We start from the raw sequence: 13,157 nt of genomic DNA, 5'->3' as shown, positions 1-13,157 counted from the left end.
GATACCCATTATACCTCTATGAGCACGGTATAGGTGACATTTGAAAAATCAAGACATATCACATCCCAGAGGCACTAAGGCATAAGAAATTTTATTTAACACCTAAACTTCGTTGTTCAATGAGGCACAATATAATAACACTTACCTTGATTAAAAATACTCTTTATATGTAAATAGAGGCCAGATTTCTGAAGGGTCACCACTGCAACACCATTCACAGAGCCCATTTCCTCTTTTTTCCCCTGCCTTTGCTAATCGAGTCGAAAACGCAGAGAGCAATGTTCCCTAAAACAGCCACATAGAGACAACATTTGCTCAGCTTGGATAATTCTTAATATAGGCCATATAATTTCTAGACTATTTAATTACATAACATATTTTATGCTTCATGACCAATTACATTAATAGCTTAATACAGAAGAATATTATCCTCTCTTGATTTGATTATGCAGCCACACAATATGGTATATTTGGTACTTAATTATCATCATCCATTGAGCAGGCTGCTGTGCTAGAATAAACAGGGAAGCTGGGACTATACAGTCTGTGTTATTCTCTTTAGATGGTTTTACCACTCCTGTTAATAAAGGAGCCACAGATCTACTTAACGGAATGACTGCAGCTTACAAGACTTGAGATTACCAGCTTACAGTGTCAAAAACATCTGCTCAGCTTTTTAACTGGAGGTGCTCTAGGTTAAATAGAGGTGAACATACATCTCACATTTAATGCTACATTGATTGTTTGTAACCAGATACCACAAATGTTAAGAACACCATTTCACTGATATACATATTAACCAGTTAAAAAAAAATCTCAAGTTTTCAATAAATACATATTTTGCTGTTATTATTGCTGCCATTTTTTAATGGTCAATGCCTTTGCAATTTCGTAATTGTAAGTGTAAGGTAGAGGAATGCAGTAAGTGAGCATGCCTTATGACCTCAGAGCAACCTCTTCCCCCTTACCCTGTATAATCCCCCAGAGAGTCACATTACAAAGCTGACTACAGCCCAGGCTTCATCCCACTTCAGTTTAGGCATGTTTACCAAGTGTACTGAAATGGTCAAATTTACACCATAGTAATGCCTACTCCTGGGATATTCTTATGCGTGCCTGACAAAGTAATCAATGCTGACATTTGATCTGCCTTCTTGTATGCACAGGAACTTCTCCTTTTAGTTCTTTTATACTTTCAAAAGTCTTTTTCCTTTTATTCTCACTTTCTCCCCTCAGCCTCCTATTTTGAGTAACATACTGTGTATGCCCTTCTTATTACAGCAATAACAATAAAGCAATAACTTTATGCTTATGAGAAGTGTGTTTTGTTCATGTCAAAAAATATAAAAGTATATTTTGAATGAATGTTCTCTCAAAAGTGTATTGTGATAGTTGAGCACATTTGAATTATTAAATATGTTCTTTCTAAGTTTAAATCAAATATATTCATTGCAGTGTATCCCTTGAGAAAACAACTATTCAACTGTCACTAAATCCAGCTGGGAAATTGAGTGCTCTTCCTAGCTGGATAAAACTATAGCTAATGTTAATAACGCTCTTTTTTTACTTCTCAGATTTCAATTTAAGTAACTGCAGATCAAATCTTATTCTATTCATTGACCAAATTTTTTACATTTTTGAAGTATACATACAAGGCAAATACTTGTATCTTTAATTCTTTTAAATAATTCAACTTGTTTCCTAAGACCACACTTTCTTGCTCGAAAGTAATCAACTTTCCTCGAATGAGGAAAAAACGTTTCCTCGAATGAGTTTGATGTACAAGTCCTATTATATATCAAACAACCCGTGACATCTGTATGCCTTGCTTGTCTCTCGAATGTTTTAAGCCAGAGCTTCAAGAAGCTGTGAGAGTACCTGTATGCACTGCCCATGTACAGTATATGTATAGAAATGTAATTTTTACTGATGGCATTTGTGTGTTACAGGTCTGCAAGGCATGCCAGGGGATTATGTACCTCAGGGTGGTCCTATGGGCATGAGTATGGCACAGCCAAATTACACTCCTCCCCAGATGACCTCACATCCTCCCCAGTTACGACACGGACCCCCAATGCATTCATATCTCTCCAGCCATCCTCATCACTCAGCCATGATGATGCACGGTGGACCCCCTCCGCACCCAGGAATGACCATGTCTGCACAGAGCCCCACCATGTTAAACCCTGTAGACCCCAGCGCTGGAGGACAAGTTCTGGATATTCACGCCCAGTAGTATAAGGGAACTTGACAAACAAAGAGAAAAACAACATATAACACATAAAAAAAAACTATTCTGAGACTTTTTTTTAAAAAAAAGAAAACCTTTTGACCAGAATTAGACACTTAACGGAATTCCAGATGAGCTGTGATTATTTTTTACTTGTCATTTTGTTATTTTCAACAACGGAGGACCAAGCTAACAAGAACACTTTGTAAAGTCTTGGGCTTTTGTTAAAAAAGAACAACAGAAGACGTTCTCACACACGCTCACACACACATGCTCACAAAGAGAGACACACATGATTAAAAAATAAATAAAAATCACTCTGGAAGATTAAAAAAAAATAAATGAAAAAGGCTCCAAGAGTTAATAACTACTGTAGTATAAAATATAGAAACTAAGTTAAAACTTGTGCATTTTTGTTGATCACTCAATTTATGTTTCCTGAGCTAGTTTTAGAAGAGAAGTTTATCCCTCCTTTCACACTGTGTGTGTTGTTCCCAGAAGACAGACTGTCTTGGTGCAGCAATAAACAAGCCCGACTGAAAATGACTGTACTGGGCAAAATCTGTTGACCAAGGAACAGAACTACCATCAAGAAGGCTGCTCTACATCTGATCTCTTAAGAAAATTCAGTTTGAAATTGTGTTTTCATGCCCTTCTTTTTTTGGGATCTTGAATGAATGTGCCCTGTAGATAAAGTTCTTAGTTTGAATTGCCCAAGCACTGGATCGTGTTGGTTTTATACTTTTTTTTTATTTTATTTTTTATTTTGTATTCTGGACTCTTATTTAAAGAGCCTGTTGAAGGAAGCTTAATGGTGGAATAGCAGCATCCTCCAATAGTTCTTAGCCTTGGAATCGACACAGTTGTCACATGGACAGTATCAACAGTGGTGGATACCTTTGGCATTGAAAGAAGCTATTGATGGTCAGTGCACCAAAAAAACTAAAAAGACAACTTAAATTATGAACTCAAAGCTTGGAAAAAGCAAAGAGAATATTGTAACAAACTTCGTACAGAGTTCAGTCTATTAATTGTTTCATGTTAGATATTCTATGTGTTTACCTCAATTGAAAAAGAATGTTTTTTGCTAGTATCAGATCTGCTGTGGAATTGGTATTGTATGTCCATGAATTCCTTCCTTTTTCAGCACGTGTTCCTCACTAGAAGAAAAATGCTGTTTCCCTTAAGCTTTGTCAAAAAACATTAAATACTTGTATGAGGACTGTGACGTTATGTTCAAAAGGTGTTCAGTCACAAATGCTGTAATAAATATTTCATTTTTGATTTTTGTTAGATTTTTGTGTGCCTACGTGTGTACAAGAGTTTCTTCCTATCCATTAGATAATGAGTACGAAATCGTAAAGCAATTAATTTATAGATTATTATTATTATTATTAATTATTATTATTATTATTATTATTATTATTATTATTATTATTATTATTATTATTATTATTCAAGCAGAGAATCACCATCAGAAAACTAAAAGAGTTAAGTTTTTTAACATTCAGCCTACAATATGTCCTGTAATTTCTGAGAGCAGCGTAGTCTTGTTACTTGTACTAATGTAAATTTGTCATTTCATTTTTACACTATTAATTCTTTTAATAGATTATTAAAGGGGAAAAATTTAAATCTTTACTAGAGGTGACAGTGGAATGCGTTCTTGCGAGTTTGCTAAAGATTGTAGATAACGAGAAAATATTGTTCGTATTATTGAAACATCAAAGTATGAACGTTTTTCTTTTTATTCGGTTATAACACACACTGTGGTCATTGATCATTTTCCCTGGCATTGTTATTTCTGTTTTCTGTATGTTAAAGCACAGCATATGTTCGATATTACAATGTCCTATTATTATTGTTATTATTTTATTATTATCATCATCATCATCATCATTAATGGCCCTTTTGCGATAATCGGTGGAAATGCATCATCTTTGGTAGCTTCAAACAATATATATTTTTGTGTCATGTACTATTTGCATTTAAAACCACCTACATTAGAAACGCGATTAACATGAGAGGGTCTAGTGAATACGAACTTCAAATCAATTAGGTTTTCATATTCAAACACCTTAAATATAAGAACAAGTGCTTTCCTTTGTCACAGAGATCATTATACACGCTAAAATACAGCATCTAATCGTCAACAAAAGGTTAGTGTAAAATAACACGATGTTGTCCCTAGATTATAAATTCACGTCTTATTTGAACTATTAAGGTGAGGAAATTGTTCTGCACCAAGAATTGTTACTATTTTACAAATGAATGTTTACCTTATGTCCCAAAACAGCAGAACACGTAGGGTGTTCCTTTTTTTCTCACAGCACAAAAAAAAGGTACAGAAGCTTGCAATTGCAGCTTTTATAAATTCTGCCGCTTCACAGCGACCCCAGATGGTAGAGATTGGCTTGTCCTGCATTTTGTGGCCCGATCCTTCATTTATCCTGCACACTCTTACTAGTCTGCGGGCTTAGGTATCGTAGCATTAAACCTAAATTATGACAATGTTGACAATGCAGACACTGAAAGAGTTCTTAACCCACCTGCCGGTAGAAGCTGAATTTATCGTCACACATTATCAACGGCTACGTATTTAGGACTTAAGTGATTGTTGTTGTTACACTCAGAAAAATGAGTCAGAAACCATTCAATAATACCATTGTATTCTCTAAAGCACTATTATTATTATTTATTATTGTTGTTGTTGCTGTTTTTGTTGTTCTTGTTAATGTTTTCGTCATCGTTGTTTATGAGGTCTAAAGTCCCGTTTCCCGTCTTTAGTATGGACCCTAATTTTTATATGACAATAGACAAATGTTCGTAGTTCAATTCCTTCAAGAAATGGAGAACAAAACATATTATCTATAGACCCAAACAATTTTTGAATTTTAGCTACTCTGTTTCTTTTCCGTAGTTAAACTGCTATGGTAAACAGTCCTCATATTACTATTATTACTGTTATTATTACTAAGTCCGCATATTCACATAAAAGCTGCAGCTACCCCAAAGTCCCCTACTTTTACTGCCGTTTACCACCCTGCATCTGCACTAACGATCGAAATGGCTATATCCGTAAAATGGCTATATCCGTACTTTTACTTTTAGAGAAAAAAATATACAAAAGGACTTTTTAAATCTTTTGATCAATGAAATCAAAGTCTATCAATTTGTTATATTATTGCGAATGTGGTCATTATAATCATAATCAATAATAATAATAATAATAATAATAATAATAATAATAATAATAATAACCTCAATGCTGTTTAACGCAGAATTTGTACCGTACGTTTTGGGTATATCTGCATTTTATCAAGGTTGTCGAGAACAATTTTGAAAACGTCTGTCATTATTTTATAAAGCTAGGAAGCGTGTAAGGATTAACAATAACTTTGTGTTGTGTAAAGATTAATTGTTAAGTTTATATTTTTATTGACAAAAAGGACGACGAAATCCTCCGTTTGTATTGAGATTATCTGATAAAAACGTGAGACTGCTCAGTGGATTATTGTGAAGAGGGAATTTTAATATTAATAGTTTTCTTGAGGAGACAGAAGGTAGATTGCCTTCGCCGCTTCTCTTTGCGATTCAGTCTGACAGTGATGATGGATGAGCCAGCCGAGCTAAACAACTCCACCCCTTCATCTCCTCTCTGTCAAAGATACTTTGGATACAGCTCCAGGAATAAAATAGGGAATATTCTACTACATGCTCATTTTCTGAGGATTTTGGAGAGAACAAAACATCTCCAATAATCATACAACATGGCTGTACTATTTGTATATTTGCTATCTTAAAATATGCCACGTGCTAATTAACTTGTAATATTTAGATTTCCCTTAGCTTTCATTTGGTTAAAAATGGCAATGGGATCGGTGTAATATTTTACTCTAAACTAAATCCAGTAGAGTACCACTCAATTGCACGCAACGTCAAGGCAAGAAGGGGGAAAAGGCAGTCCGCAAAAAATACATGTATTTTTTTTTCATATAGCGGATTTCAGTCATTCATAAACATCTAGCTATATATGAAGTACGTTTTGTTAGATTTAAAATGGTTCAGTTGTGTTTAAGTTATTGAGAGTGAGAGCTAAACAACCAAATGCGCAGTCTGTTATCGGTATAACAGCACTAAGAATAGATTCTCAACTTTCTGAACAGTGTTTGTTAAGTGTGTTGGTGTAGGTTTTTTTTTTTGGAGCTGCTGTTTACATTTCAGCATTTTTTTCCTTTCTTTTTTTTCTTCCCTAAGGTGTTTCTATGGCTACCTTGTGTATGTGAAAGGGTCAGAAGTGGAAGTGCAGAGAAAAGGCTGCATTTTGGAGATCATTTATCAATGTCACCCACATAATGATTCTCACTGCAGTCTCCTATTGATGAGGATAATTACATTAGCTCAGAGTGACTGATCAATAAAAGCACGGAGAAAAATATTTTATTATAGGCTTCTAAAAAACCCTTCTGTAGAATGTTCTATAATTCGGGTTGTATATTACAAAACTAAATATTTTACAAAGAGAGAAAATATACTGTATATTTCACACTGTCCCGGGAAACTGCGATTGACTTATGTTTCAAATGATAGATGTTATTGACGTTTGTGTGTGTGTTTCTTTCTTTTTTATGTTTATTTGTTTAAGTCGATTGCATGTTGATTTTAAATATCCCGAGAACCTGTTTTTGTTTTTTTGACCTGAAAAAAAAAGTTAAGGGTGTTATGATTTATATTTCGACAACCAAGCAGCTACACACAACAGTGTAGCTGACAAAAACTTCACTGAACTTGTCTTTTAATTGATGCTCATTTAGTAATGGGCTCATTTATTAAGGTCATGGATAAACCAATTTTACACAGTTGATATATACATTTTTAAAACGACATTTACACTCACTCCTTTGGTGCTAAGAAATTGGCCACGATCTATTTCATCCAATCACTATTTCTGTATTATAATTAAATATTTGGTTATAATAAAACATTAAAATATATTAAAAACAAAGGTCTTGGCTAGAAAACGTACTATAAAAAAACAAAGACTAGAAATTGTTGAAGACCAGCAGCGACATAAATTATCATATTGAATGGCCGGTATAGCATGTCTGGAAATATAAAATTTACTATCTAGTACATACAAAATTTAGATTAGTACGCCTACATTACTCGTAAAGTAGCCGTTCAAGCTCTGCTTAAAAAATAATGTATTTAGACTAGTAGACTGGAATTTAACAGTGCCAAAACGACTTAAAACGCAATATCGCAGAAAAGTGTAACGCGTGTAAAAGATTTTATTTGAAAAATTAATCTTCATTTAAAAACATTTCTCTATTCAGCTGAATCACAAATTACAATGCAGAATCCAAAAGCTGTTTTATATGTGTATATGCATTTTTCTTAATTTTCAACAACTTATTCCCTGCAGGAATCTTACGAACTCTTTCGCTTAATTCTCCCTAGTGCAAGGTGACAACTTCTATTTACTCCTCACGATCAAACCTGCAGGAGACAGCTCTGAATAATCTATTATTTTTAAATAAATATATCAAAGAAAGGGAAACATTTCTGAAGACATACATCGATTGTTTTCGAAAAATATTTGGGTATACAAAAACACTTGTATAAAGTAATCATTACCGTTTTTTTAAAATAACATTCTGAGCACTCAGAAATAATTAAGAATACAGTAATAGTAATACTGATATATGTTTTATATCAGTTCATTGTTTCTAAACAATCTTAAACATCACTACAAAGCCAAGCACATACAACAAAATGAGCTACAGAAAACGCAAATATTATCTTGCTGTGGTAGACTTTAAATAAGAATGCTTGCGAAATAAAAAGGCACTTCACGGTCGGATTATAGAAACTTGCATTCTAAAATATATGAGGCCTGAACATAAAAATACTTACTATTAATAATACATGGACGAATGGAAAGATGAATAAAAAGTCTGTTGTGGAAAAAAAGGAAAACTAACGATGCGGTTTGCTGTAGAGGGGGAAAAATCAGATTAATAACTAGCAGGGTAATGTTGAGGACTTTTTCTGCTTGAGTGCATTTTTGAATTAGAGCCGATTTCTTCACACTCCAGCAGTGCTTGTCTTCTTAAAAATGAGTGACAGATTTTTTCCCCCCTCTCTTTTCCCTCAAACTTAATGATGTAAAATTTCTAATTAGTTAAATCACGTCGCTAAAGGCGTAGAATTCACCATAGCTCCGGAGAATTGAAATGGTCAGTCGCTACGTTGTGTATAAAATATAAAGGGACATCTGACTTGAAAAATAAATAAAATGTAATAAAACAAAATAGTACTGAGTTAAGTTAAGCCTCGAGGATTTTAGCCTTTATATTTCAATCAGTTAAGATTTAATTAGAGCCCCCCGGGCTGGACGATCTGATATTTCTCATTAGTTTCTCATCGCTAATCCTGAGTGTTAGATTGGCTTAAAGGTTGTCAACATTTGACCAGTTTTACAGAAAAAAAAATCACGTTTTATAGCTTGAGGACTTGAGATCTGCAAATAAATCCTGCTTGGATCAGCGGAACTAACAGGCGAAAAAATGTTGATAATTTATCGTTGTGTTTCCTAACTTGCATTAATGTATAATTTTTCAGTTATTTGAACAAAAAAAGGTTATAAATATCCCGCGGGTAGCTCAGGGCAGCAAAGTGAGACATTTCACAAGAACTGTAAATAACAAAAAAAAAAGGAATTGAGCAGAGGAGAGAGAGAACTTGAGTTTTTCCCGTTCCTTCTTCAATACCAATGTAATAGAAACCTTCTTCAACAAAGCGAAATCTGACACTCAGATGCAACATTATAGCGACCCCTTCTGGAACACAACTAATATGTTTTTTTTTTCAATCGCTACCTTGCCATTTCAATACTAGAAAATTTTGTACAGAGTAGTATTGTATTTGGGTTTTACTCTTATTTTCTGTTATTTGGAAATATTTTTAAAAATGCGGCAAGAGTTGTAATATAAAATAGAATTTCACGCAAAATATAAACCATTACTAAAATAGAGACTACCAAAGCTGCTGTTTCAACTACTACTAACAATGGCAAAAATACGGAGTATTTTAAAATCACAAATCAAGGTTTTACACACAGAGGAACGGAAGGCAAATATCAAATACTAATATTTTAAAAATATAATTAATATTTGATTAATTCGAAACCATGCATCAGTACTATTAACTCTTCCAGCGAGAACGAGCAATTAAATCATTTAAAATCTCTTTTTAAAATAATAGTATATAAAATATTACTTAAACATAACATAGTATTAAGAGTATGTTTTGTTCTAAACAATTTACTTTATGGTTTATACATTTTATTATACAATAATAACTGCATACGTGTATTATACTATATATTGACGTATGTAGAATGAATAATGACAAAATTGCAACTTTACATGTAGAAAATTAATTAGATCTGAAATCGAATTTCCTCCTAGGCAATACCTGACGCGCGTATACAATTTCTGTACGGAACAAAAGGTTCAATGAAGTAAAAACAGATTTTCGTTAGGAGCTCAAAATGTCTTGATGAAGACAATGATTGTGAGCATAAGTAACGTTTTTTTTCTTGCTTTGGCTTTTACACTTAAACGCGTGGCTGTATTTAAATGCATTTGTTTTTCTTGACAAAGGTTTATTCGTGTTCGGAATTAGTGGACATGCTTGCTTATTTGTAAAGCCGATTTATTCTGCACGATTAGAATTAAAATATATATACAGTATACTTAACGAGTGACCTCATTACTGCACCGCTTTCCCCCTAATATTTAATTACAGGTAGCCTATTTATGCATCGTGCAGGTGGGATATCGATTGTATAATACCTTATAATCAATATCATAATTGATTAATGGGTCGATACGTTTCAGCTGTGACCTGTTGCACAACAGACAAATATAATTGTCCGTTCTATTTCTATAGTCTGATTATCTCACTAGTGTGTGTCCACATTGATGTACTGTATGACATTACACAAGGTTCTGAAACACTTGCTCACCAACACCCTGTTCAAGAAAAAAGGAACCACTGACAGCGTTGTCAACATCTGAAGTAAATATCATGGTTATAGTCTTATAAGAAAGAACCCACACACACCAAGTCGTAAACCTCCTGTCATTAATCTTAAACCACTTGAAGATTATGACTGAAATAATGGGATCACTACCCATTATCTTCTTGAATGGTAGTTAAAACTACTCTTCATTTTTTTAAAAAAGTGTACTTACGAAGAAAGCGAAACAGGAACAATAAACTATTTACCGTGGACTAACTTCTTGTGGAGCGCCATTCTTTCTATATTATACGGAATATTTCGTCCCCCCACACGCCTTGAAATTACTTACATATACAGTGACCCCAATTCTAAATATTTAATTCAATTTATAATATATGCTGTTAAGAGTCGAATAATTTATTAATGTTTTGATAGACTCAAAAAACAAAATAATCTGTTTTACGAAGAACGTAATCCATACTTTAAATTGTAAACCTCAATAAACAACTACTACCGTTGCTACAACATTAAAGTGTCCATCTTAAGTACTGTTCTGTAGGTTGTGACAATGCTGTTAGGTTATCACTTAAAAAATAAATCGCGGTGCAACTGCTCATTCTTTTTCAGTTTACCTTAAATTAAAAAGGAGCAATATAAATGCCAGACTGCGCTCGGATAAAAGTACATTGAAAAAAAATGAAATTATAAACTAAGAAGTACATACGAGCAGGGACACAAATTAGACACGTTTTTACTAAGACCCGTTTGGAAATGCAATTAAAACATCATCTCGAGGGAAGATGGTAGTTGGTACTAATTGCCATAAAGGTTCAAATAGTAAACAGTGTAAATACAGATTACAGAAGATTAGCTATTGGGTGTCTTTGAAGTGTTCCGGTTTCTTGCTGCTTGTTCAAGGGGAGTGGGGTTTGTTTATTACCGTACACTGAGCGCTTAATGGTTGATTTCATGATTTAGCCCACTGTTTGCACACAGATCTGGCAGAAGTAGGTACTGTATGTCCACTCTCCCCGTTAATCCCTTTTCTCCCTTTAATGATATTAGCAAAATAAAATTTCCAAACGTTGATACGTAAGATTATATGTAAAAAAAAATCATCGAATATGTTGTTTGAATTTTAGGGTAATAAAATTCGGTGTTGTAAATATTATAACAACTTTTAATATTTACAGCTAAAGAATATGCTACGTACTAACAGCAGTCGGCTATTAAGCGAGGCTGGACGTTCTTGAGATGTATTTATTAAAGTAACCGAAGTTATTGTAAAGGTAACAAAAATAACAACGACGAGCAAAATTGGGATAAGAAACATATGCAGAACCATATTCAGATTCAGAACGGTAGCCTGTTATAATTTCGAAGATTATGATACAGTGTAAATCGTACAAAAATAACTAAAATCAATTCAGCATGCAGATTTGAATACGACTTTATTTGTACGTGACGTGCTAACCTAAGCGTTTAAAACCAAATAACAAATTGAAAAGTTTCATTTTCGTTTACGGTACAGTTTATGTATGCCGTTCCATTATCAATGCACTCTATATAGAAATCCGCGATTTCAGGGCAGATGCCAGTTGTAGAAAGCCTGTAGACCTCCACAGCCTGTTACCAGAAATTCGACGTATCACGTCTGCGAATATCTCAGGAGCAAAACAAAAGTTTAAATTCCAACTTTGCTAACAGTGGCATCCTGCAGCCTCCCCCTCCCCAGCTGCTTGCTCTAGCACCGGATATAAAGGGTCACTTTACTACAGTAGGGAGAACCGTCATGGAAATTTAAGTAGCCTATATTTCAAATAATATGAATGTCACCGATTTTTGTCCAATTGGAAACCAAAAGCTAACTAGCACGACAAGTTGGTTCTTCAAATGCATTAAAAGTAAGACCAGACTTGTTAAACATTTTATACTGGGAAAATGATTATATATTTCCTATCAGCCTATTTTCCAGTATATATCTGAGCACTCTCCTGCTTTATTTTCCATTTTAAAACTACTGCTTGAAAGTAAAATGCTTTAACCTGTTCTGCTTGATATCACTAAAACCTCTTATTATAGCATCTTATTTATCAGCATAAGATGATGGAAATATGTCTTTCAGAGTGTATGTACAACTGCAACTAACCCTACGTACTCAAAACAATATGAAACCTCCACAATTATAGAACCCAGAAATATATACCACCTATCTCAAATTCAACTCTAAGTGCACAATCAGTGTCAGACTTCCATTGTGTTGAAAGCCCCCCCAAAAATTGCAGTGATTTCTGTCCACAAAAGTTATATTTACATGTATAGAAATGCATTAGTTCTGGCCACATGTTAGAGGCACATCCCATGCCTATCATCACAGGAAAACGCAATACAGGACACAGAAGTAATGAATGACTTAAAACCAATTGTAGGGGATGGTATATACTGTAGTTGGTAGAGTACATTTCCCATCCCCCTTTCATTGGGAAGCACTGACAGGCAATATCTATAAGCTGCTGTGCATGCCAGAAGAAGGAGCTGAAGATTAGAGGCAGCAGAGATAGCAGTCCCTGTTAGCAGCCGGAAGCATTGGTGCTGAAAAGCAATAGCTGGTGTCAAGAACTTTTTTAGCTGAGCACCACAGCTGGTGGCAATAAATAGCTTTCTAATAGCAGAGGATGCTCAAACTATGACATAAGCGAATACTGTTTCAACCACAAAATATAATTTATAGATCTACACGTGTTTGAAAATGGACTTCTTTAATAAATAAGTTCTAATTCTTGTGTTCGAGGCAAGTAATTCACTTTACAAATCGTTATTGACATGTGGGCAAACCAAAACCTTCTCCCTCACATGCAGAAGTATTAAATATACCACAGTGTTTGTTAGTGTCACATC

The 13,157-nt window shown here is 34.1% G+C and overlaps 1 protein-coding gene across 4 annotated transcripts in view; it reads left to right on the top strand.

The window, feature by feature from the left end:
* Nucleotides 1-3,514, top strand: part of meis2a (Meis homeobox 2a) — a 71,918-nt gene extending 68,404 nt beyond the window's left edge. For 2 of the 4 annotated variants that reach the window (XM_088648353.1, XM_088648352.1), the window contains exon 12: nt 1,950-3,514. In XM_088648353.1, the coding sequence (XP_088504479.1) occupies nt 1,950-2,236 (287 nt within the window). In that variant the 3' untranslated portion in view covers nt 2,237-3,514. The remainder of the gene's footprint in view (nt 1-1,949) is intronic. The other 2 variants (XM_088648350.1, XM_088648351.1) reach the window with 1 other exon arrangement.
* The last annotated feature ends 9,643 nt before the right edge of the window (nt 3,515-13,157 follow it).

This window comes from Lepisosteus platostomus, chromosome 10, assembly GCF_059453375.1.
Source record: "Lepisosteus platostomus isolate fLepPlt1 chromosome 10, fLepPlt1.hap1, whole genome shotgun sequence".
Classification (NCBI taxonomy): domain Eukaryota; kingdom Metazoa; phylum Chordata; class Actinopteri; order Semionotiformes; family Lepisosteidae; genus Lepisosteus; species Lepisosteus platostomus.
The sequence above is the reverse complement of the archived record's forward strand: the minus strand, read 5'-3'. Positions and strand labels throughout refer to the sequence as shown.